This window comes from Pseudophryne corroboree, chromosome 8 (assembly GCF_028390025.1).
Source record: "Pseudophryne corroboree isolate aPseCor3 chromosome 8, aPseCor3.hap2, whole genome shotgun sequence".
NCBI lineage: Eukaryota > Metazoa > Chordata > Amphibia > Anura > Myobatrachidae > Pseudophryne > Pseudophryne corroboree.
In genome coordinates, this window is record NC_086451.1 from 462,238,939 (window position 1) to 462,262,977 (window position 24,039).

The following is a 24,039-nucleotide window of genomic DNA, read 5'->3' on the forward strand; positions in this document are numbered from 1 at the left end:
GCTGAAGTGCGTCGTGTTGGCTGGAACCATTGATGAAAACCCCACACGGGTAGAACACCGAGCACTTATGTATATTAAACTGGTTATTTCTGCGCGGGCTGAGACCTCTTGTTTAGTGAACCCTCTGGCAACACATGAATTATTCCACTATAACCAGCGTGGGGTACAGTCAGCACACGCTTGTCATTTTTTTTGAATAGCAGAGTATTTTCTCTGCTATTCAAATAAATGTCATTAGCCGTTACCTTGCTCAGGAAATTTTGGAGGTTTGCCTTCAAGGGTTCTCGGACATACGGCAGATTATCCACAATGTCACTCTGCTGCTTATTGGACCCCACCCAGTACCAACAAACTCAAAGAATCCAGGGGAGGGGTATCGACATAGCAGAGTGTTATGGGAGATAATGAATTCCACCCAATACTAGATTTGTATTTTAATAATCTCCTGTAGTATGGAATAAAAAAAAGTACCATTTAGTCCAGAAGAGTTTCTCCCATCTACTGTGTGTACTATATATGGACTGCATACTCTAATTGTAAACCTAATAAGAGGTGCTACCATGCTGAGACTTTTAGTTACGCAAAGAAAAAAAAACAAAATGCAGCTGCACACTCTTAGCACAAAGAACACTAGCAATCAGAACAATTCTAATAAATAGGGAGTAAAATTGAGGTTCTTAGCATTATTTTGGCCAAAAATATGGAACCACCTAGCAAGGTCAAGTGGCCTCATCAGATGGGTTCCTAACATTCCCAAAGTTCAATTACATCTACTGTATCAAATAGGAAAAAAATTTAATTAGGGCAATTTGGTTGGAGAAGCACACCACGCAAAGGTCTACAGCGGGGATCTGCTGATAATGTCTGACCAAACTGACCCCAATATCTAATAATGATCCCATAAATATTGATCAGATTTTTCTGGGGCATTGCAATTATTTTATGGCCACAAATCCTGCCAACATTTCCTTCCAGTGCCTCAAATAGAGACCCGCGAGCAGCCCCAAGGCATCACTGATGTACCATCCTAGCATGAGGTCGCGATTTTCACACTTTATTGAATAGACCCATAAATTACAGATAATCTGCAGGACACATTTTCTTAGACTTACGTGTAAAATTGCAAATCGTGGTAGCTAAGTTATTACTGGATTTTCCATGCATCACAAATCCACAGGTGAATAAGCCCCAACAATTGCCTTCCTAACTAGCGTTCCTTCTTTACTGATCCACGAGGAAAATTGATTTAGCTGACTGCAACTTATTACAGAGTAGAAGATATTAGCTGCTGCTCTAGGCAGACGGACTATTTCACCTGTCAGTGCACATGCTTCTTCCTACTCTACAGTACTCAAGGGGTTAATCCAAAACGTAAGGTTACATGAACCTAAAACCCAGCATTTCATGGAACTGTCACACGTTGACTGTCCACCTCTCCAGTGTGTCCCTTCAGTGCGCTAATTGGTCTCTTAGCACATGGAAAATACAGGAATACAATAAGCTACTGCAGGGGAAATAAATAAATGATCACACAAAATACAAGGGCCACACTCACCGCTAGCAAAGTCCTCACCATTTAGCATCTTAAATGTGGAACAAAACACAGACAGAGAGATATATATATATATATATATATATATATAGAGAGAGAGAGAGAGTTAAATGCTAATGTATTGAAGTGACCCAATCTCCTGGAAATAATCATGCCTATAAAATGTCCATTTGCAAAGCTATATGAGTGTGTGTGTGTGTGTGTGTGTGTGTGTGTGTGTGTGTGTGTGTGTGTATATATATATATATATATATATATATATACACACACACACAGTATAAGTATATATATATATATATATATATATATATTTGCCCTGTTTTGGATTAAAAAATAACTAAAAATGCAAATGTAAAAAAATGCTAAAACTATCACGTACAGGTGATACCTAGACTTAATACGCCACGCAGCGCAAGTGTCCTGCTAGATACTGCGCGACTCGGCTTGCACCAAGCATCTTTTTGGACTGGAAATGCGTCTTGGTCGCAAAACAGATGAAACAAACGGCTTTACGAGACTTCACTGATTAATTTCATATGCAACAATTGTATACATGTTTGCGTCTGAATCTGTATACGAAGCACAATGGTCATAGGTGTGCGCAGGGGGGGGGTGCCTGGTACGCAAAGGCACCCCCTAATGTCTGTAACCCCCTCACACACACCTGCTGCTGCCGCAGTATCGGCGATCGCCGAGTGTGCTCATTTCTGTCCTCCCACCCATTGCGCCCACCACCCCCTCCGAACAGTCTGGCTGTCTTTCATTTGTATGGTGCAGCATCACTGACGTAATCCTACTCCCGTTTCCTCTAACCTGTGGGATGTGTCGTGATGATGTCATGCCGCGTGCATGCCCACTCATGCTCCCACCCACGCTCTCTCTCTCCTCATGTGTCAACGCCACAGAATACAGCGTTCCTCTTGGAGGAGGACAAGTTCAAATTCAATATCAATATATATTTCGAGAGATTAGGATATAATCTATGGTAATAAAATATACAAATTGAACATATATTAAACAGATTTTATATATCTATATCTATCTATCTATCTATCTATCTATATATATATATATATATATATATATATACTAGGTGATTCATCGTGCCCTACGGGCGCTCTTCACACCGTCGTAAGGGGCTATGCCCCCGTAACCCCCGGAGAAATGTCAAGGTGTAGAATAGTAGTTTCAGAGTGGTTTTTTTTGGTGGAGGTGGAGGTGGGGGGGAGGGGGGGTTTGAGGTGTATGTGGTTTACGGTTAGGGGCAGATGTTGTATGCGATAGGTTTTGGGTGGTTTTGTGCTGCATTGTGGAGGGGGGTGAAGTGACTGTGGGTGGCTGAGTGTGTTGTGGGAAAGTATACATGGATTCGGTTGGCTGGGCCGAAGATGCTATGGTTGGTTGGTGACCGGAGTGAGGTTGGACGGTGGATGTGGTCCAGTCACTGTATACTTTGGGCTAGGGGTGATGTTTGGGGGAGGGGAGAGGAGGTGTTCCACTTGGTGGAGGTGCAGGGGTTAGGGGGAGGATAGATGCCATGGCTGAGGGATGTTTACATGGGGTGGGTTGTGTAGGGTATTGGGGTGTGTGGTTGAATTGTAGTGGCGGGCTTTGTTGTGTGTTGGAGTTGTGGGTGTGCAAGGGTTGTGTTAATAGCTGTGAGGGTTAGTGGTTGCTAAGGTGGAGTTGGTGGGTGGTGGTTTTGCAAGTATGGGGAACTGGTGTTGTGCGAGCAGGGATGTGTGGAGGGTCCGTGCATAGTGTGTTTGGCGGAGGGGTGGGTGGATTGTTCCTTTGTGTAGTAAGGAGAAGAAGATGTGGTGTTACAGTGTTTGTTGGGGGCTGAGGTGTGTTGGTTTGGTAGACGTTGGAGTTGCGATTTGCATCTTTGTGGCTGTAGGATATGCGGGTAGTGTTGTGCGCTAACTGGTGTTTTGTTGGTTTGAGATAATGAGTTGGCTGTAGAGGGAGGGAGGTGGGTGTGTGATTGGTTTAGGGTGGTGTTGGGCTGGATTGTGGAGGGTGTTGAAGGGAATGTGCGTGGTGGAGTGTTGTTTGGGAAGGCAACGTAGTTTGCTGTGGGGGTTGCAAAAATGCTGTGGGGAGTGTTTTATGGTGCTTGCGCAAGTGCGTGGAGGGGGGCTGCTGACTGTATATGTTTTGGGTAGGGGTGAGGGATGGTGGTGGTGACAGGAGGTGTAGTGTGTGATGGAGTTGTGGGTGGCAGGGGGATGGGGGTTGGAAGTTTGCATGGGTGGAGGAGGTCCACATGGAATGGATGGGTGGAGGGTTTTGTTGGGGTTGTGGTGTGTGCATGCAAGGGGGGGTGACTGGGTTAGGCAGATGGGGAAGGTTGTGTTGTGGTGCAGGGGGTATTGGATGGGTGGTGTATTTAGAGGTTGGGTGGCAGGTTTGGGGTAATTGTGGTTGTGGGATGGGCTTGCGGTGTGCGGCGGGTGTTGGACAGGTGGTTGAGTGGGTGTGGGGTTGTCTGTAATTTGTAGTGTTGGCTGTGTGAGGGTTGTGTTTTTTATGTGGCGTGAGGGTGATGGGGGCAGGAGGGGTTGTTGTTGGGTGGGGGTGTTGGAAGGATGGGGAAGGTGTTTTGTGTGTGCAGCAGGCGGGGGAGGGTGAGTGTGTGTGTGTGTGTGTGTGTGTGTGTGTGTGTGTGTGTGTAAGAGAGAAGAGGTTGCATTGTTTGTGTGCTGATAGGCGATGGTATGTCTCTGGCTGATGGCTGGAGCTGTAAAGTATTGTGGTGATAGGGCTGTGCTGGGACCATGAGGCTGCACTTATTCCCCCCCCTTGTGATGGGGGCATGAGAGTGTGGATTAGGGCAAAAGGCATTGCTGCACATACGGGGATGGGTGATAGTGGAAGGTGGGCATCTGTGAGTGTCTGGCTGCGTTAGGTGTATAGAATGTGGAATGTGCGCTCGTGTCCCTTCTCCCGCGGTGTGGGTGTCTGGTGGTGGGTTGGAACATACATGTCTCCCGCAGGGCTGGGGGCAGGTGTGGCGATACACCTAACGGAGGTACAGAGTGAGGTGCGGGGTGCTTGCAGTGTGATGCAGTGGCGCATGTGCAGCAACGGGCAGTGTTAACATGGTGTGTGCTGGTCCGTTGCGCGGACGGCGGCTCCCGGCCTACATGTCCCCTCAGTAGCTGGATTTGGTAGCTGGTGACGGGGTTTGGCGGAGGGAGGCTTCCGTGGTGTGGGGTGCGGGTGTCAGTAGGGGTCTGGGTGACTGTGTCTTGCCGGGAAAGGAGGCTGTCGTTTCCACAGGCCTGCAGTGTGTGTGAGCTGGCAGCTGTGTGCAGAGCAGAGCATGGTGCGTGCAGTGGGAGTGTTGTGTGAGCAGGGATGGGTCGGTCATGTGGCGTTGTGCAAATGGCGCGTGTTGGTCTGCATGGCCCCCCTGTGTTAGGTGGTGATGGGGTTGCAGAAGTGAGGGGTCCATGGCGTGCGTGGGGTGTATACGTGGCCGGATTAAGTCCTGGGGTGACCCAGGGCACCCAAAACAGGAGTGTGCCCCCCCCCTGCCATTCACCAGCACCATCCCCCCCCATTTCCAGCACCCCCCCTGCTGATCACCAGCACCATTCCCCCCCCATTTCCAACACCCCTCCCCGCCGATCTCCAGCACCCCCCCCCCCCCCGATCACCAGCACCATCCCCTACCCGCCGATTTCCAGCACCCCTATCCCCCCCCCCCTCCGATCGCCAGCACCATCCAACCCCCCCCCCCCCCTCCCCCCGCTGCACGCGCTGCTCACCTGGTCCGGTCACACAAACAACGGGAGCCGCGCGGCAGCAGGGAGAGAGGACACCAGGTTGCCGGGGCAGGAGGGATCCAGGCTGGCGGGGGCGGAGTGCGGGCTGTGCATGCGGCTTCCTCCTCTCGGGCAGCAAGGTCAAGCAATCTCCATCCTCCGCCGCCAGCAGCATCTCTCCTGATAGCGGCGGAGGCTGGAGTTTGCTCGACCGTGCTGCCCGAGAGGAGGAAGCCGCATGCACAGCCCGCACTCCTCCGCCGCCAGCGTGGATCCCTCCTGTCCCGGCAACCTGAATGGGGACAGAGCTCCGGCTGAGGGACCCCTTAAGTTAGGGGGTGCGGGGTAGTGACCCCCCGCCTATCCTCCTTAATCCGGCTCTTGTGTGACCGGGCACGGTAGGGCGTCCGTCCAGTTTCGGCTTTTCCGTGGTCACCGTCAGTGATTGTGTCCGCCTCCTTAGTGTTGTGCTGGCACAGGGGAGAGGCCGTTGACTCCACCCAGCGTTATGGCCAGGCACAGAGTCACAGACTTGGCCTAATATATAGGAGATATATATATATATATTTTATATATATATATATATATATATATCTGTGCATCAATTCTCTATATTATTTAGTTTGCATTGAGTGCCAATATGTGGTGGTAGACACGCCTGATAGGTGGTGCTAGACACGCCCATTAGGTGGTGTTAGACATGCCCAATAGGCGGTGCTAAACACGCCCTTCTAATCGTGCACCCCCTAATAAAATGTCCTGCGCACACGCCTATGACAATGGTACTTAGCGTGGGAAAAGCCACGGCCACTGCATCGCAGCACTTTGTGTACAAATTGAGACTCAGTCGCACACAGATGTGCAAGTGTCACATATCAGAATATTCAGTGTAGTCTGGTACAGTTGTTTATCTCATCTATGTTGCATGTTTAAGCCCAGTCCCCCAGGAAGGGCTTGTTGGTGCGAGCTGCAGTAACATTATATCCGGTAACATATATAAGACTGTGTTATCTGGGGCGGTTTGTTGTTCCTACATTACTACGTATATTATGTTACATTTATTTTCCTTCATTTACAATCTTTCTTAAGGCAGGTACACACTAGCCGATGCAGGAATGCCGGCAATGAACGACTATATCGTTGAATGATATAACGTTCAATGTTATAGCGCATACACACTGAACGTTATCGTTCAACGATAACTATCAGTGATGTCACCGCTGGCATTCCCGGACATGCAGTTCAATATTGGTGATCGACGAACGGCGTGCTGGAGCGCGCATCGTTCATCGGTCACCAATATTGCCCCTATACACACTGGACAATATAACCCTAAAAAGAAATGATAACGACATTTATGTCGTTATCGTTTATTTTTTAGGCTGAAATAGCCCAGTGCGTACCCGGCTTTAAGGATCACCTGACAGTTATCAATACTCTTTATCTTCCCCCTACTGTAGCTTATCACAGTTATCAGAATGTAGCTTGGAGACCCGTGACCCATATTCCAGCATTGCGCTTGCAGCCTCGTGCCTCGTATGGTCGTATCAAATATGTGACTTATTATTCTTATCATTTATGATAAGGGTATCCTTTATACACGGACCGTAGTATGGATGCAGTCTTCCCGTTCTAATGATTGACTGACCACAGCCTAAACTTTGCATGCCTGCAATTGCACCCCATATTTATCCTGTGTGTGCTGCTTGTCTGCTGTGTTGCAGATGCGGCCACACTCTAGCACAGCGCATCACAGACTGTAGTTATTGTCGGTGAGTGAGGAACGTCACCGATAATAGAGGATATTAAGAGCCCATAGGGCAATGGTTCCAATTCCCAGAGCAATCCCAGAAATCAGCCGCCATACAGATCTGAACCTGGCTTGCAGGTTGAGCGAGTTGCAGTATGTAAAATTAATTCCAAAATTCCGGAAAGACCGTATCGGCTGAGCGACTTCAGAGGCACATCACAAGGGCTGTATGCTTTACGGTTCCTTTCAAATGGTCCTTCCAGTAATGAAACTGCTATTTTGGGAAAAAAACCTGGAGACCCAAATTCTGTATAATGTGAGGTTTAGATTCTGTATAAATGGAATGTTCACATTGTATTCAGTGTTCAGAGTAAATTGCAGAGATTCCGCCTTACTCGCCAGGGAAAAATGTACGTCCGTGTTTGGCGCCCTGGGGAATCGGTGTGGAAGTCACTTTTACAATCAATGAATAATAAGAAGCCTAAATAGAAAATATATATATATATATGATTGTGCAACTGCCCAAGAGATTCATATTTAGGCCTGCGTTATCCAGCTGTAACAATGCAGTGCGGCTTTACTTTAGAAAGGAATGACGTTATTTAATTAACCCCCCAATGACTTTTTTTTCAATACCGGGGATGTATGGCACCGATCATGGAGTTTTTTTTCCAAATTCACCCTTTTGTTTTTGATTCATGAGCTAACGTTCCACTAATCCTTCCAAATGTTAAACTTTTTACTGCTGATTTATATTTCCGGCATAGGGCAGTATTCAATTGGAACTACCGTCTAGTCGGAAAGACGGCAGTTTCCGACTTTTGCAGGTCGAATCATGAATCATGATTCGACCTATTCAGTGGGGCTGCCGTTTTTCCGACTTGTCGAAAAACACGTGGATCGGCGGATTAGCCGCAGATCCACGTGTTTTGTCAGATTTGCGGCCAAATCTGACAGGTTTTAGTCCCGTTTTCGACAATGTCAATCCGACTTTAAAAAAAGTAGGATTGACATTGTCGGAAACGGCCAAAACCTATCGGATTTGGCCTCAAATTGAATACTGTACTGTCGTATCCTTTCCGTCGGAAAGGATCCAACACCAATTGAATTCTGCCTATAGTCCATAATACTTGCACACAGAACGGTCTCTGCGCACTGAGAAGTCCTTATTGGTGGAGCCACAGACCTGAAATTGTGTGCCTACCTTTAAGTGGGGCGGTCTAGGCCTTTCTTGGCAAACACTGTGTAGGCGCACTGGTGGTTTGGGCCGCAATGACGAAATAAAGTATCATTTCATTCAACAAGTTTATTAAAATTAAGTAAATCAATGGAGGGTATGTATTTATTTAGGTGTTACTAAACATTACTAAAACAGATATATTTTAAGAACATTTTTGTTTGGCGAAATGCGTTGTTCTGTAGGTAGGAGGTGGGATTTTAATGTGACATTTAAACTTTTGCACATAACATCATTTTCCACCTCAAAACTTCATACAGGTGTTATGATACCAGTACGTCTGACCAGAGGTGATCTTATGACGGAGGTCAGAGTACTGGAATGGAATGCTGGTTACGGGAGCAGGAAAGCCTAGTAACCCCTGGCGCCCTAACTCCGTTGTCTCGCCCGTGTTATCAGAAATCCCCTGCGAGACTATGGTTGCTTGAGCCCATGGCAGCCGCGTTTGAAGGGCGGATTATGTCTGCCCAACTCCGATGCCCCCTCAGGTCTTAATGGGAGACAAAGGGAAATCCGAGACAGGGTGATAACAAGGGGCCCTCTGACTAAGCAACCAGGCCAGGGGCTACAAGCTAACTAACTTAAACCAGAAGTATGTGCGGACAAACCGCCAGGGAAAAGGACAACCAAAAATCCACGAATCTGTTACTCCTATCCAGCACCGCTGGATACCAGAGTGGATTTGTGGGAGCGGAATCCTCCGCAAAAGCTCCGAAACACAATGTAACCAAATAATAAATAGTAAGCGGTCAAGCCGCAACACACGGCTACGCCGCGACTCACGAACACCACAGGATGTTAAAGGTGCTCGGTCAGGACTCCAGGAAAAGATGACAACTTCCGAGTATTGGACCACTGAGGACAGGAACGACCGGATAGACAGGACTGGAAAACTCTCTGCAACAGACACAGCAAACAGGAAGCTATTACCGGCGTCTGTGAGAAGTCCAGAGAGTGCTTTTAACTGGGAGCTCTCCAATCAGGAGCCAGACAGGGTAATTAACAATCATGCCGTGCAGCTGCATGCTGCACGGCCAGGATACCAATGAGGTGATTAATCTAGACCCAGCAACGGGGAACGCGGTCCGACAGTGGCGTCCCCGTTGCTAGGGTCTGAGCGGCTCCGTGCGCCCGGCGTCTAGCGTTGCTAGGGAGCCGGCGGCTGTCCGCATGCGGCGTCCCTAGTTGCTAGGCGCCGGGCCGCACTGACGGGCGGACCCTCGGCGCCTAACAGTACCCCCCCCTTGAGGAGGGGTCAAGGAACCCCTAAGGCCAGGTTTCTGAGGAAATTCTCGAAAAAATGCCTTTTTGAGCCTCGGGGCATGGAGATCCTCATCCAGGACCCAAGACCTTTCTTCTGGACCATAACCTCTCCAATGTACCAAAAAATAAAGCCGACCCCGGGACAACTTGGAATCGAGAACCTTCTCCACCAAGAACTCCTGCTGACCCTGTACATCTATTGGTGATTTCCCCTGAGAGATCTTCTGAGGAAATCTACTGGAAGAAACGTATGGTTTCAACAGGGAGCAATGGAAAGTATTTCCGATCCGGAGAGTTCTTGGTAAACGTAACCGGAAAGCAACTGGATTGATTTTTTTTATAATATGAAATGGTCCAATAAATTTAGGGCCCAATCTGGCTGAGGTTTGTCGAAGTCTAATGTTACGAGTCGACAACCACACCCTATCTCCAACTTTAAAAGTGCACGGCCGCCGGAGCCTGTCAGAAAATTTTTTCTCCCGAAATGCCGCTTTTCTGAGAGCAAGGTGCACTTTTCTCCAAATGAGTCTGAGATGAGCGGTCAAGGTCAGTGAGGAGACAGAGGAATGTTGAAAAAAGGAATTAGCTCTGGGGTGAAAACCAAAAACTGTAAAAAAATGGAGACACATTGGTGGAGGAATGACAGGCATTGTTGTAAGCAAACTCCGCCAACGGAAGAAACTCGGACCAGTCATTTTGGAGTTTGGCCGAGTACAAACGCAAATATTGTTTTAATGATTGATTAACTCGCTCAGTCTGCCCGTTGGATTGGGGATGGTAGCCAGACGTTAAAGACAATTTCATCTTTAAAGAGGCACAAAAAGACTTCCAAAATTGTGCAATGAATTGTGGACCCCGATCAGAAACAATATCAGTGGGTAACCCATGGAGTCTGAAAACATGGCGGATGAACAAAACTGCCAATCCCTGGGCAGATGGCAATCGGGGAAGAGCAATGAAATGGGCCATCTTGCTAAAACGGTCAACTACCACCCATATGACTCGGCATCCGGCTGACAGAGGGAGGTCCACCACAAAATCCATGGAAATATGAGACCATGGCCTGAGAGGAACATTCAAGGGCATAAGTTGACCGATAGGCAAGGAACGGGGAACTTTATGCTGTGCACAGACCTGACACGAAAAAACAAACTCCTTAATGTCTTTGGAAAGACCAGGCCACCATACTGAGCGGGAGACTAATTCCAAAGTCTTAGCGATCCCCGGATGCCCGGCAACTTTGCTATCATGAAACTCCGTCAAAACGGTTGCTCTCAAAAACTCAGGGACATAAAGACGACCAGCAGGAGTATTTCCAGGAGCTTGATGTTGAAGCTGCTTTAACTGGGTAAATAAATCTTGTGTGAGGCCTGCCCGAATGACTGAAGACGGAAGTATGGGAGTAACAGGACTGTTATCATGAACTGGAAGAAAACTGCGTGACAGGGCATCCGCCTTGGCATTCTTGGAACCTGGCCTGAAGGTGATAATAAACTTGAAACGAGTAAAAAATAAAGCCCAACGAGCTTGCCGGGCATTCAGCCGTTTAGCTGATTCAATGTACTGAAGATTTTTGTGATCAGTCAAAACTGAAATGGTATGTGTTGCTCCCTCAAGCCAATGCCTCCACTCCTCGAAAGCCCATTTAATAGCCAGTAATTCCCGGTTACCAACATCGTAGTTGGATTCAGCAGATGAGAATTTCCTGGACATAAAGGCACAAGGAAGTAATTCTAGAGAATCCGGATCCTTCTGAGATAGGATAGCCCCTACTCCAACCTCCGAGGCATCAACCTCAACAATGAAAGGCAATTCTGGGTTGGGATGTCTGAGGACCGGGGCTGAGACAAAGGCTTGTTTCAAGGCCTGAAAAGATAACTCAGCTTCACGTGACCAGTTGGTTGGATCCGCTCCCTTCTTAGTCAGTGCCACAATGGGAGCAACTAGGTTGGAGAAAGAGTGAATAAATCTTCTATAATAATTCGCAAACCCTAAAAAGCGCTGAATTGCTTTTAAGTTGGTGGGTTGCGCCCAACTAAGGATGGCTTGGAGCTTCTTCGGTTCCATACAGAATCCCAGAGGGGAAATAATGTACCCTAAAAAGGATACCTCCGTGACATGAAATTCACACTTCTCCAGCTTGGCATATAGGTGATTTTCACGTAATTTTTTTAGAACCTGACGCACCTGGGTAACGTGTTGTTCAATAGAGTCAGAATATATCAAGATATCGTCTAAATAGACTACTACGAATCTTCCAAGAAAATCACGGAGCACATCGTTAATGAGATCCTGGAAAACTGCCGGAGCGTTAGACAGGCCGAATGGCATAACCAGATACTCATAGTGACCCGACTGAGTACTGAATGCCGTTTTCCACTCATCCCCTGACGTGATTCGGATGAGGTTATATGCTCCTCTCAGGTCAATCTTAGAAAAAATCACAGCCGAACGTAGCTGATCAAAGAGGACAGAAATCAGCGGCAAAGGGTAAGTATTTTTTACTGAGATTTTATTCAAGGCTCTAAAGTCAATGCAAGGTCTGAGTGATCCATCCTCCTTCTCCACAAAGAAGAAGCCTGCACTTAAAGGGGATTTAGACGGCCTGATAAATCCTTTCCCTAGGCTTTCTTTAACATATTCATTCATGGCCACAGTTTCTGGTCCGGACAATGCATATAACCTTCCCTTAGGCAAAGTGGCACCAGGAATTAGCTCAATAGCACAATCATAAGGCCGATGGGGAGGCAGAATGTCCGCATTGCCCTTGGAAAATACATCAACAAAATCCTGGTATTCCACAGGAATGGGTGCGGGAATGACAGCAGCTATTCTGATGGGAAGCGTAATACATTCCTTATTACAGATGGTACCCCACTGTGAGATCTCCCCCGACTGCCAATCAATGATGGGATTATGAAAGGCCAGCCAAGGGTGACCCAGAACCACTGGAACTGCTGGGCAATGGGTAAGGAAAAATTCAATTTTTTCGGAATGAAGAGCTCCTACCGAAAATAGTACAGGAGGTGTACAGAGAGAAATAACCCCATTGGACAAGGGACTCCCATCTAAACCATGCATGGTGATACACCTACCCAAGGCTAACTGAGGAATACCTAAGGCCTTGGCCCACGTTAAGTCCATAAAGTTCCCTGCAGCTCCACTGTCAACAAAAGCCGACACCGAGGAACAGAGGCTGCCAAAGGAAACTTTAGCTGGGACTAACAGTGAATTATTTGAGGAGATAAGCTGCAGACCAAAGTGAACCCCCTCACAATTCACTTGGTCGAGGCGTTTCCCGACTTGTTCGGACAATTACGGGCAAAATGTCCCTTACTCCCACAGTACAAACAAAGACCAGAATTTTGCCTTCTGGTTCTTTCTTCAGGAGACAGCTTGGAGAGACCTATCTGCATGGGCTCCTCTATGTCCACAGGGAAAAGGACAACCAAAAATCCACGAATCCGTTACTCCTATCCAGCACCGCTGGATACCAGAGTGGATTTGTGGGAGCGGAATCCTCCGCAAAAGCTCCGAAACACAATGTAACCAAATAATAAATAGTAAGCGGTCAAGCCGCAACACACGGCTACGCCGCGACTCACGAACACCACAGGATGTTAAAGGTGCTCGGTCAGGACTCCAGGAAAAGATGACAACTTCCGAGTATTGGACCACTGAGGACAGGAACGACCGGATAGACAGGACTGGAAAACTCTCTGCAACAGACACAGCAAACAGGAAGCTATTACCGGCGTCTGTGAGAAGTCCAGAGAGTGCTTTTAACTGGGAGCTCTCCAATCAGGAGCCAGACAGGGTAATTAACAATCATGCCGTGCAGCTGCATGCTGCACGGCCAGGATACCAATGAGGTGATTAATCTAGACCCAGCAACGGGGAACGCGGTCCGACAGTGGCGTCCCCGTTGCTAGGGTCTGAGCGGCTCCGTGCGCCCGGCGTCTAGCGTTGCTAGGGAGCCGGCGGCTGTCCGCATGCGGCGTCCCTAGTTGCTAGGCGCCGGGCCGCACTGACGGGCGGACCCTCGGCGCCTAACAACAGGTCTAATTGTGTGGGAATGTCTCCACATAGTGGAAAGTAAGCAAGCATTGCGAAATGCGTTGGTTGGTTCGTTCAGTTGCTTTGGTGCACTGCGCATGTACGACACAGGCAATAGGATCTGTAAACCCGAAACATCACACTGGTGTATGCCTGCTGAACTTCTTGTTCCAAAACTATGGACACTGGTATCAGTAGGTGCTTCTTGTGCCACTATAGAAGTCTCTACTCTTCTGGGAAAGCTTTCCACTAGATTTTGGAACATTTCACATTCTGATACCGAAAGGACCTCACTGAAATTGATGCCACTAAGTTGGAAGCATACAATTCTCTAGAATGTCTGAGTATGCTGTAACGTTAAGATTTAAAGTCATTGGATCTGAGGGGCCCAGGCCGAACCATGAAAATCTGCCACAGCCTCATCCACCAATCTTTGTAGTCCATGGCATAACAGGGCGGCAGTGTGCCCTATGCCCGCTCCGCCTCCTGAGTGTATGACATCAAAACTTCACACGGAGTGGGCAGGGCCCCCAGCATCGGGAAGCATGGCACTGCCTGAAGCATCCACAAGACGCTATGGGCTGGCTGTGTAGGCTGCAAGGTGTGTGCCAGGTGTGTTCTTTGCAAGTTCCGGGCAGCAGTGATCCCGGCTGGACGGTGCTGTTATTGGCAGGGGTCATGTGAGCAACGCCGGTACCACCCCAAGGCCCCATGCTCCCTGGACAATGGAACCACTCAGTCACCTCTAATTACTGCTCTGTTTACACATTTGGGCAGGGAGCATTCTGCCGACATCCGCCAAACCTAGAGACATTTGTCAGTCTGCCAGCTGGTGAAGCGGGATAATCACGTACCTTGCCCACTGAACCCACTGGTTGCTTTGTGTGTATTACTGGAGTCTCGTAACTACTGACGATTCAAAAAGATTTAGGTTTCCAATGAATATATGTAACATGTGCCCAGGGAAGGGTTGAGGGGACATGAACCCATTTTCTTGGTGGTCTATGTAACCACTACCCTGCATCTGTACCTCGCGATGCCTCCCTGAGGTACTAGCCAGAGGGAGAGGGCAAATAACAGTCCACTGTGGAGCGGTCAATTGTCGCAATTGTCGTAGCTGAAGCGGTTATTCCGTCAGAATATCATTAACTACATTAACTAGAGACAGGCACATGTTTGCATAGTGGTAGTTAATTAAGAGGTCATTCCGAGTTGATCGCTAGCTGCATTCGTTCGCTGTGCAGCCATGAGGCAAAAAAAACGGCACTTCTGCGCATGCGGCAAAATGCGCACGCGCAACGTACTATTGCAACGGCCGATGTCGTTTTACACATGGTCTAGCGATGCTTTTCAGTCGCACTGCTGGCCGCAGAGTGATTGACATGAAGAGGGCGTTTCTGGGTGTCAACTGACCGTTTTCAGGGAGTGTTTGTAAAAACGCAGGCGTGCCAGGAAAAATGCAGGCGTGGCTGGGCGAACGCAGGGCGTGTTTGTGACGTCACAACAGAACTAAACAGTCTGAAGTCATCGCAAGCGCTGAGTAGGTCTGGAGCTACTCTGAAACTGCACAAAAAAAACTTTGTAGCCGCTCTGTGATCCTTTCGTTCGCACTTCTGCTAAGCTAAAATACACTCCCAGTGGGAGGTGGCATAGCGTTTGCACGGCTGCTAAAAACTGCTAGCGAGCGAACAACTCGGAATGACCCCCCAAAAGTGCAAACACGACTATCTTCCACTTGTGCTGGGCTTGAGACCCTCTCAGGCCCAGTCCCCATAAGCATTGCACCCCCTGGAATAGTAGCTCCATCACCGCGTGTGACCATGTATGACTGTAAGTGGCTACGTTGTATAGTATTGTAACGGTTTCTCATGCAAACTCAAACTTTGAATTCAGAAATAGTGATGTTCAGTTGACAGAAGAAAATATAATATACAGTATATGTATCTCAGATAAAGCATGCGTCATCTCTAAGTTTGCGGCTGCCATGTTGTCGCTTCAAAAGCAAGCTGACCTTGAATTCAGGTAGTTTAACAATATAATAAGGACATTACTTTTATTACGTCCGTTGCCTAACTTCATATTTTATTTTTAGCTCTCGACTTCCATTGGTAATGTGTCAGGTTATAGGGAACTCGCGCTAATAATTTTGTCTGGCAGACATTTCATTGACAAACCCTGAAATCATCTTTTGGAATAGTTGATACTCCGCAGAAGACGTTGATAGATTTTGTTTCATTAGGAATTTAACAAATGGAAAAAGCTAACGCCAAACGAAACCTACGCCATATTTCAGATTTCAGTCTGGGGACTTGGATAGTTTGTACTGGCATGAGTTTTCTCATCCTACGGTCCTGATTCAGCGGCTGCGTGTATTGGCGGTCATCCGTCTGCCACTTCGTGCAAACGCCTCTACAAAGCCTTTCCCCGGCGCACAGCCGAGTGTATGACTGTGCAAGGACAGAGAGGCCTACTGTTGGGTTGGGTATGGTATGCCGGCGCCATGATCTCAGCGGTCAGCATACTGATGCCGGGATCCTGGCCGCCTGAATGGCGGTGGGGGGCGAGCACAACAAAGCCTCTTGCGGGCTCGCTACGCTTGTGGTGGGGGGCGAGCACAACAAAGCCTCTTGCGGGCTCGTTGCGCTTGAGTGTTGTGGACACCCACGAGTGGGAATAATCCCTGTAAATTGGCATGCCGACTGTCGCCATTATTTAGCGGTCGGGATTGCAGCGTCTGTATCCTCACCGCCGGGATCCCGATCACCGGTAACGTGATTACATCCCCTACTGTTAGCATCTGTAGATGTTAAGGTGCAAAGTTACTTGCTTTTTTTATTTGCTCAGAATCATCCCCACTATTGCTATTCCGGGATAGACAGGGCTTTCGTGTGATAGCAATTTGAGACAAATACCTTTTCATGTTATGACCAGATACAGGAAAGAAAAAAAGTTTACCCTTGTTACTACCATGTAACTGATGAGGCCTCTAAAACTTGAGCCCAATATAATTAGCTCTTTCTCCTGACATTGCAATATACAATATGTATACTGTAGCTTATAAACTCTGACAAAGTTACCAAGTCACATGCTGATAAGTTGGAGGGGCATTTTTATTTGTTTGTCCTGTTTATTTGTAACCTTCTACCTCTTCTTCTTCTCGTTCCTATTATTCTTCTTTTTCCTCTTCTTTATCCTCTACTTTATCTTCTTCTTCTCCTTCCTATTCATCTTTCTCTTCTCGTTCTTCCTATTCTACTTCCTGTTTTTCCTCTTCCTCTTCGTATTTTCCGTCGTCGTCGTCGTCTTCAGTTTTAAGCTGAGGGGGGGACTTGATCCCTAAACCTTTGTCATTCAGTACCTTCGCTCGCTTCCAATAAAAATGTCTGCCCCCGTCTGTGTATAAACAACAGTAACCCTTTCAATATGAATCACTTCAGGTATTTGACTGGAGAAATGTCAATTTTAATCTACAGTATATTGCAAAAAAAGCACGCATAGGATAATTACAGTAAAATCCATTTCTGGCTACATCCCAGTGAATTGTTGTTAGAATTTCTCATTATCAAAACTTGTTTTAGCAAGAGTTTATCTGCCTGAAGACAGAGCCGCAAGTTGTTGCTGTAACTTACACACTATATACACACATTGTTTCCTGTGGACCCCTCAGCACTTCTTCCCGTAGGCACCTCCTGCCTGCTTTCTTCCCCCTACCTCTGTGTTCCTGTCCAGAAACCATGGGTTGTTGTGATGAAACTTAACGGAGGTACTCCATCGCCACGGAGAACATATCAACTCCACACAGAACAATGTAGCCCCAGCTGATCTGCAACTTCACATGTTCCTGCTAAATGAGTTCTTCATGTTGGTCTAATTATAGGTATGTTGCTAACGAATGAACCTTACTATTGCAGGAGGCGGTCAAAGATAACAACAAGAGGCGAGAAATGGAGGAAAAGATGAAACGCGCTAAAATAGCAAAGGAAAAAGCTGAGCGTGAAAAGATGGAGCGCCTGCAGAAGAAGAAGCAGCTCATTGATATGAATAAAGGTAGGACCACAGGAGCACACTGTCTGCTGTGTATTCTCCATCGGAACTCAAATCTCATTAACTTATGCAGATTCCTCATTATACAAAGCACCAAATGCTTTTATTTATATATTTATTTAGCATCAAATTCATACATTAGGCATGACTTAATTATACATCATTACACCTGATGCACCTGACCCCGGCTATTTGCTCAGCTGTAAGTATATTCCAAGGGCAAGAGTCGGTATGTTTTATTTTATTGTCATCCAATGGTTTTGTTCTCATCTCTCTTTTCTTACGACGTCTATCAGGTTGGATGTAATTTATTGTGGTCTCTTAATTATTTCATCTCCTCTCCTGACTACAAATATCAAGAGAGTGTGTCATTAATATGGTAATGTAGCTATGTTTAATGTATGTAGCTTTATACACACAGAGTTCTCTATTATATGCACAGGGAAATAACAGGGGATGCAAATATACGTAGATGTTTGCTTTACAAAGGCCGTTGCCAAACAATACATGCACACAGATTGCAGAAGTTAGTTCCTCTGATAATACCAAGTACAGTACAATGGCTGACTGTATTCCAACACTCTCTTGGGTAAGTGGGTTTTACTGTGTTTCTTATGGATTGAGGCCTCAATTCGGAGGCTTAGGGTATATCCTAAGGCAGCACGGTTAGCTTAGTAGTTATCATTGCTGCCTCAAAGCCCTGAGTTCAATTCTTGTCCAAGGCCCTATCTGTTTTTAGTTTGTATGTTCTCCCAGTGGGTTTCCTTTCTCATTCCAAAAGCCTACAGGCAGGTTATTTGGCTTCTAACAAAAAATAATGTGTGTGTACATGCGATAGGGAAATAGATTGTAAGCTCCACTGGTGTAGGGACTGATGTAATTTACTGATATATTCTCTGTAAAGTGCTGCAGATTATGTGCGCGCCATACATTTTTTAACTGTTAATAGATAAAATAAATAAATATCCTGGCAAGTACAGTTATCCATTTATTTATTATTCACATCAGTCCCTGTGTACACACAAATTAACAAAATTCACCTACCGCTATGTTTTTGGATTTTGGGAGGAAATCCAAAAACATAATCCCCCTTCCCCCTTCCTGTATCAGTGCAGCAGCCTGTGTCTCTCCCACCTATACCTCTGCAGCAGCCTGAGTTTGTGTTACCCACTCTCTCCACCACCACGGTATACTTCCGACTCATTACGGGATTCCCGCTTTTTGTGTCGGCACGTGTGGCCCCACCCTAGTTGCGGCCCTGCCTGGAGAAACAAAGCTGCAAAGAAAATATCCCGCGCTCGGTTTTACTCATACTGTACATAGTACCAGCTGCGTGTCCGTATTAATACCATATACTGTATGTATAGAGAACAGAAATAATTTTGCTATCAGCGTTGCGTTTATTAGCTAGATACGCACAGATCTGCAGCATATTATTAGCGCTGCTTTGTACCTGGAGGAAACCCACGCATACCGGGAGAACATACAAACTGCACACAGATAGTGCCCTGTTAGGAAACCAACCTATGGCCTCAGAGTTGTGAGGCAGCAATGATCACCACTGAGGTAGCTGTGTCGTCAATATTTATGTATTGAGGCCCTTGTTCCGCCACCACAGGTCTCCATACGGAGGCCTAGCCCAGGTTACACAGCATTTACCTAGTGTTCCTTCTAGCACCCTGTACCTTTCAAACACGTGCAGTTCCTCTTTTCTGCCTGGGGTGTCGCTCTCTGCTCTGGTGCTTCTCAGCACATTCTGGTCTGTATTTTAGTGCTGAGATACAGAGCAGTGTTCAGAGAAGAACCAGAGCAGAGTGTGACACCCCAGGCAGGAAAGAGGAACTGCACGTGTTTGAAAGGTACAGGGTGCTAGAAGGAACACTACATTTACCTAGGAATGAAGCTTGTATCTAACATCAGGACTTGGTGTCGGGAAATCATCTGTTACTCTGATTCATATGGCTGCCTGCTATGTAACATGACGGCTATCTCTCTGCTGTACAGAAGGGATTCTGCTCCAGAAGGCTCCTCTGCTTTCTGCATGTGTAAGCAAATGACAGATCTGCACTTACAATTACACTTTGCATCTATCTGTTAATCCCATATGTTTCTATAAAAAGCAGGATTACTAAAGGGGGACTGTCACCTGAGCAGACTGTCATTGGCGTCAGCAGAAGCTGGAGAGATGGCACAGGGAAGAATTAGATGGCAGGGGAGATTACAGCATGCTACAGCCATTCTGCGAGCATTGCCATTCTGCAGCGTGCCTGGGCTTAATCCTTTGCAATCATAACATATATAACAATGCCCAGTGTGACACATCAGTGTGTCCTTTCTAACCGCTGCACGTACTCTGACACAATTCCCGAGGAGCTGTGTATATAAATGTATCTCGCACAGTTCCCTGTGTGTGCCGGAACCTGGAAGATTGTGGCCCAGATTTCACAGAGTGCCGGGAGTTAATGCAATGGATGGTCTGACCGCACAACAGATTGCTGTATGTGTGCCTGCAACACAATTAACAAAGCTTTGAGGATGTGGTGTATACATTTCAGTATGTGTATATAGCCAAGATATATCTGCAACCTGTATATAGTATATGGGACCCTTTCATTACTCCTTGATGTAGGTGAAAAGATTATTTTTCACCTATTTTTTCTTTTATTTATTTTTACAGGACTATTCATTACATAGGTAATGCCTGTGATATGACTGGTGTCTCCTGCTTACCTTGCAGCACCTGATACTGTCCTCAGCGCTGTACCTATACAAGGAGGTTCGGATTGCAAATAGGGAAACCTCCACCTACCCCACCTCCCAGCACTGTTCCCCCCTCCAGCTGTGCACATGCGTGAACTCCGTTTCAAATTCAATAGCCCCCTATGAAACACAATCTACATATGGCTGTTAGAGCATCTGCCTGTCGTCACCTGCTAGACCGTTATTTATTGACCAGCCTTTATTTGTAGAGCGCCAACATATTATGCCGCACTTTATAAAAAAACGCTTTAGTCATTCTTACCAGTCCCTGCACCAGTGGAGCTTGCAATCTAATGTCTCTGTCACGTAAAGACACGCGGAGGGAAGCACGCACGTTCATTCCTTCTGACGCCAATTAACCTTCCAGTACAGTATGTTTTTGATTTTGAGAGGGAAACCCATGCAAACACATGGAGAACATGCAAACTCCACACAGTGCAGGCTGCTAGTGCAATGGCGGTTGCACAGAGGAACCAGTCGCAGAGCGAGTGACAGGAAGGCAGCGTTTGGGGGTAGGAACAGGGAGTGGTCGGGTAAATGCAGGCGTGGCCATTCAGACGGTGTTTTCTGGGCGTGCACAAATTAGCAGTTGCGATCTTACTTGCATCTTGAGAGCCCCCTGCGTCCCAGGAGAGCAGCTCAGCCTGAGCGTCTTCAGGGGCACTCAAACTCCGCGACATGACCCGATCTGCAACGATGGCACCGATGTATCAGCAATTATACACCGGTGGATGGAAATGATGACACAGCAGTGGGCGTCTCTATGCTCAGGTTTGCTTCTGCACATATTAGCATATGATCGCAATTGCGAACGCCAAAAGATTGCAACAGCAGCAGCAAGTAAAACAGTACCTGAATTAGCCCCATAATGCAGTAGCGCTAGGCATGTAGAAATCGCCCGGCTCCCTTACACCAGACTACATTAGACTTGCAATTTTTTTTTATTTTTTATTTTTTTTATACGGATGTGGTTAACACAATGAACGAAACAATGTTATTAGGTTTCCATCTCCCACTGGTGAGAAGTCACTTTGTCAAAATGACAGCTTGAGAAAATATGCGCGCTTTCCCTCTCTGGCCTGTGTGTCATATTTACTTAGTTTGGCCAGAAATAAGCTGCGTTCTGCATTTTCCCGGCTCCTCCCAGCTGTCTCCGCTGACTCTTTCTTATGAAATTACACTTGTGTTATTTTTTATTATTATTTTTCTTTTTTTATCTTATGTCTTGTTGCATTTTAGTAAGTTATGTATTACAGGACCTGATCGTGGTAATCCAGCTCAGAAATTATATTTATTTCTTTGTGTGATAAACCCTTGAGGTGAAAACCAGGTTGAAAAGAGAGATATTGTGAGTTACTGTATACATGGTATACATGTACTTCTTATACGAGTTGGAAAATGTGGGGGTGTGTGATTCCACTAAAATGGGCGCCACCTATATAGAGTGTAGACACCACAAGGTGAAAAGGAAATAGAATGTACGTTCCTTACAACAACTTCAAGATCTTCCGATCCACATTCAATTCTGTATGATGTCCACTCCACATGTGGGAAAAGACATATCAAATCATGTGTAGTACAACAAATTTATTATAGTAAATACAGGTACATCAAACAATATGATATCCCGCAGCAATGCCCCTAGAGGACTGGACAATTACCAGAATGGGTGGAGAACTGATGGAAAGCAGTTCTCAATCACGTTCTTATTACTCATCCACAACGAGCAGACCACCCGGGCAGGCAAACTCAGGATAAGGCCAATCTGGTTTTCGCTCAGAATACTCAGGAGCAGCTCCAGGAACAAAGGTCCATTAGCACAAACAACCAACGCGTTTCAACCCTCCCAACGGGATCTTTTTCAAGGCAGTGTGCTAGCATATAATCCCAAGGTCCTTTTAAAGTCTCTATTAACCAATCATCCGGTCCCGTTCGATACATAATTTTCCCACTTTTTTCCTTCTCCGATTACGTCATCTTAGATGGTCCCGACTAGCCGTCACTGCTAGTCATCTCTTACGGCCTGCATTTGTAGAAGTAAAAATGTTCAAAAAAGAATTATGAAACAGTAACTCTAAAGTGATATTATGTTACCAGTTCATGTGGGTGTGGCATGGCTGAGCATACAGAAGTAGCCATCTTTATCTTCACCGATTCTCTGGACGTTTAGTCACGATAATGCGATAGCTTAGCTTGCTGAGTTTAATCACAGGCAGGCGCGTTGAGGCGATTCTAGATACTCAGCATGCATTACACATCTCCACCACTGGGTGGCTAATGCTCCACTAATCCAGTACTTTCGATCGTATAGCGACGGATTGATCTACAGCTCTGGCAAATGGTCAGTGACGACTGTAATGTTAATAGATGGTGACCAATGGTCAGACGGTGAGAGTTCTCAATATAAATAAATAGTTTCTACAGACACATGTTAAAACACTTGTGTATGCAAACGCAAGATTGTGTATGGAGACGCAACTAATTGTGTAAAAGGAAGTATGTACAATGCATTAACACCGTGCTTTTGAAATACATGTACAGTATGAGCGTCCGAGTTCCCGTGACATTCACTTTATTATTTTTTTTTCCTTGTTATACATTCAATGGAAGGGTGCACACAGGTTTCACATAAATCTTCTCTTGTAACCTGATCGGAACTCCCTACCTGTCTATTGCATGAACTGTGCAGGCTCCCAGGGGGGAAGGGGAAAGTGGGATGGGGGTAGGGCGAGGCAGTGGAAAATACCGTGTTCAAAGAACGGGCCAATGCTGAAGGAGCGTCAGAATCCCCTAGTTAAAATACCCAGGGTCGATAGGGATAAGCGAGGTCTATGCACATAACGATACACCAGACCCCATCGCATCACAAAGTGACAAAATGTCCGAGGCACATGAACCCCCGCCTTGTAGCATTATGTGCATAGACCTCGCTTAACCCTATTGCCCCTGTGTATTTTAGCTAGGGGATTCCGACACTCCTTCAGCACTGCCCCGAAGCCTGCAAAACCTCGCTCCATAGCTGAGTACTGACACAAGGTGGATGTTCATGCGCCTTGGACATTTTGTCACTTTGTGATGCGATGGGGTCTGGGGTATCGTTAAGTGCATAGACCTCGCGGGAGTGGTTCGTTTTATCGACAGTGTCTAGGTCGACAATGTTTAGGTCGACCACTATAGGTCGACAGTCAGTAGGTCGACATGGATGGAAGGTCGACAGGGTTTCTAGGTCGACATGTGCTAGGTCGACAGGTCTAAAGGTTGACATGAGGATTTTTTTTTTTTTAGTGCCGTTTTCTTCGTAAAGTGACCGGGATCCCAAATTAGTGCACCGCGTCCCCTCGCATGGCTCGCTTCGCTCGCCATGCTTCGGGCATGGTGCCTTCGCTCCGCTACCGCTTCGCTCGGCACACTTTACTGTTCCAATCGTAGTCCACATGGATCGTTAAGTATGAAAAAATCCCCAAAAAAAATAAATGTGAAAAACTCATGTCGACCTTTAGACCTGTCGACCTAGCACATGTCGACCTAGAAACCCTTTCGACCTTCCATCCATGTCGACCTAGTGACTGTCGACCTATAGTGGTCGACCTAGACCCTGTCGATC

The 24,039-nt window shown here is 46.7% G+C and overlaps 1 protein-coding gene across 8 annotated transcripts in view; it reads left to right on the forward strand.

The window, feature by feature from the left end:
• The window catches only part of DIAPH2 (diaphanous related formin 2), a 1,435,719-nt gene that overhangs the window by 1,189,457 nt on the left and 222,223 nt on the right, over positions 1-24,039 (forward strand). For all 8 annotated transcript variants that reach the window (XM_063938356.1, XM_063938358.1, XM_063938359.1 and 5 more), the window contains one exon: positions 17,543-17,678. In XM_063938356.1, coding sequence (XP_063794426.1) covers positions 17,543-17,678 — 136 coding nt within the window. The remainder of the gene's footprint in view (positions 1-17,542; positions 17,679-24,039) is intronic.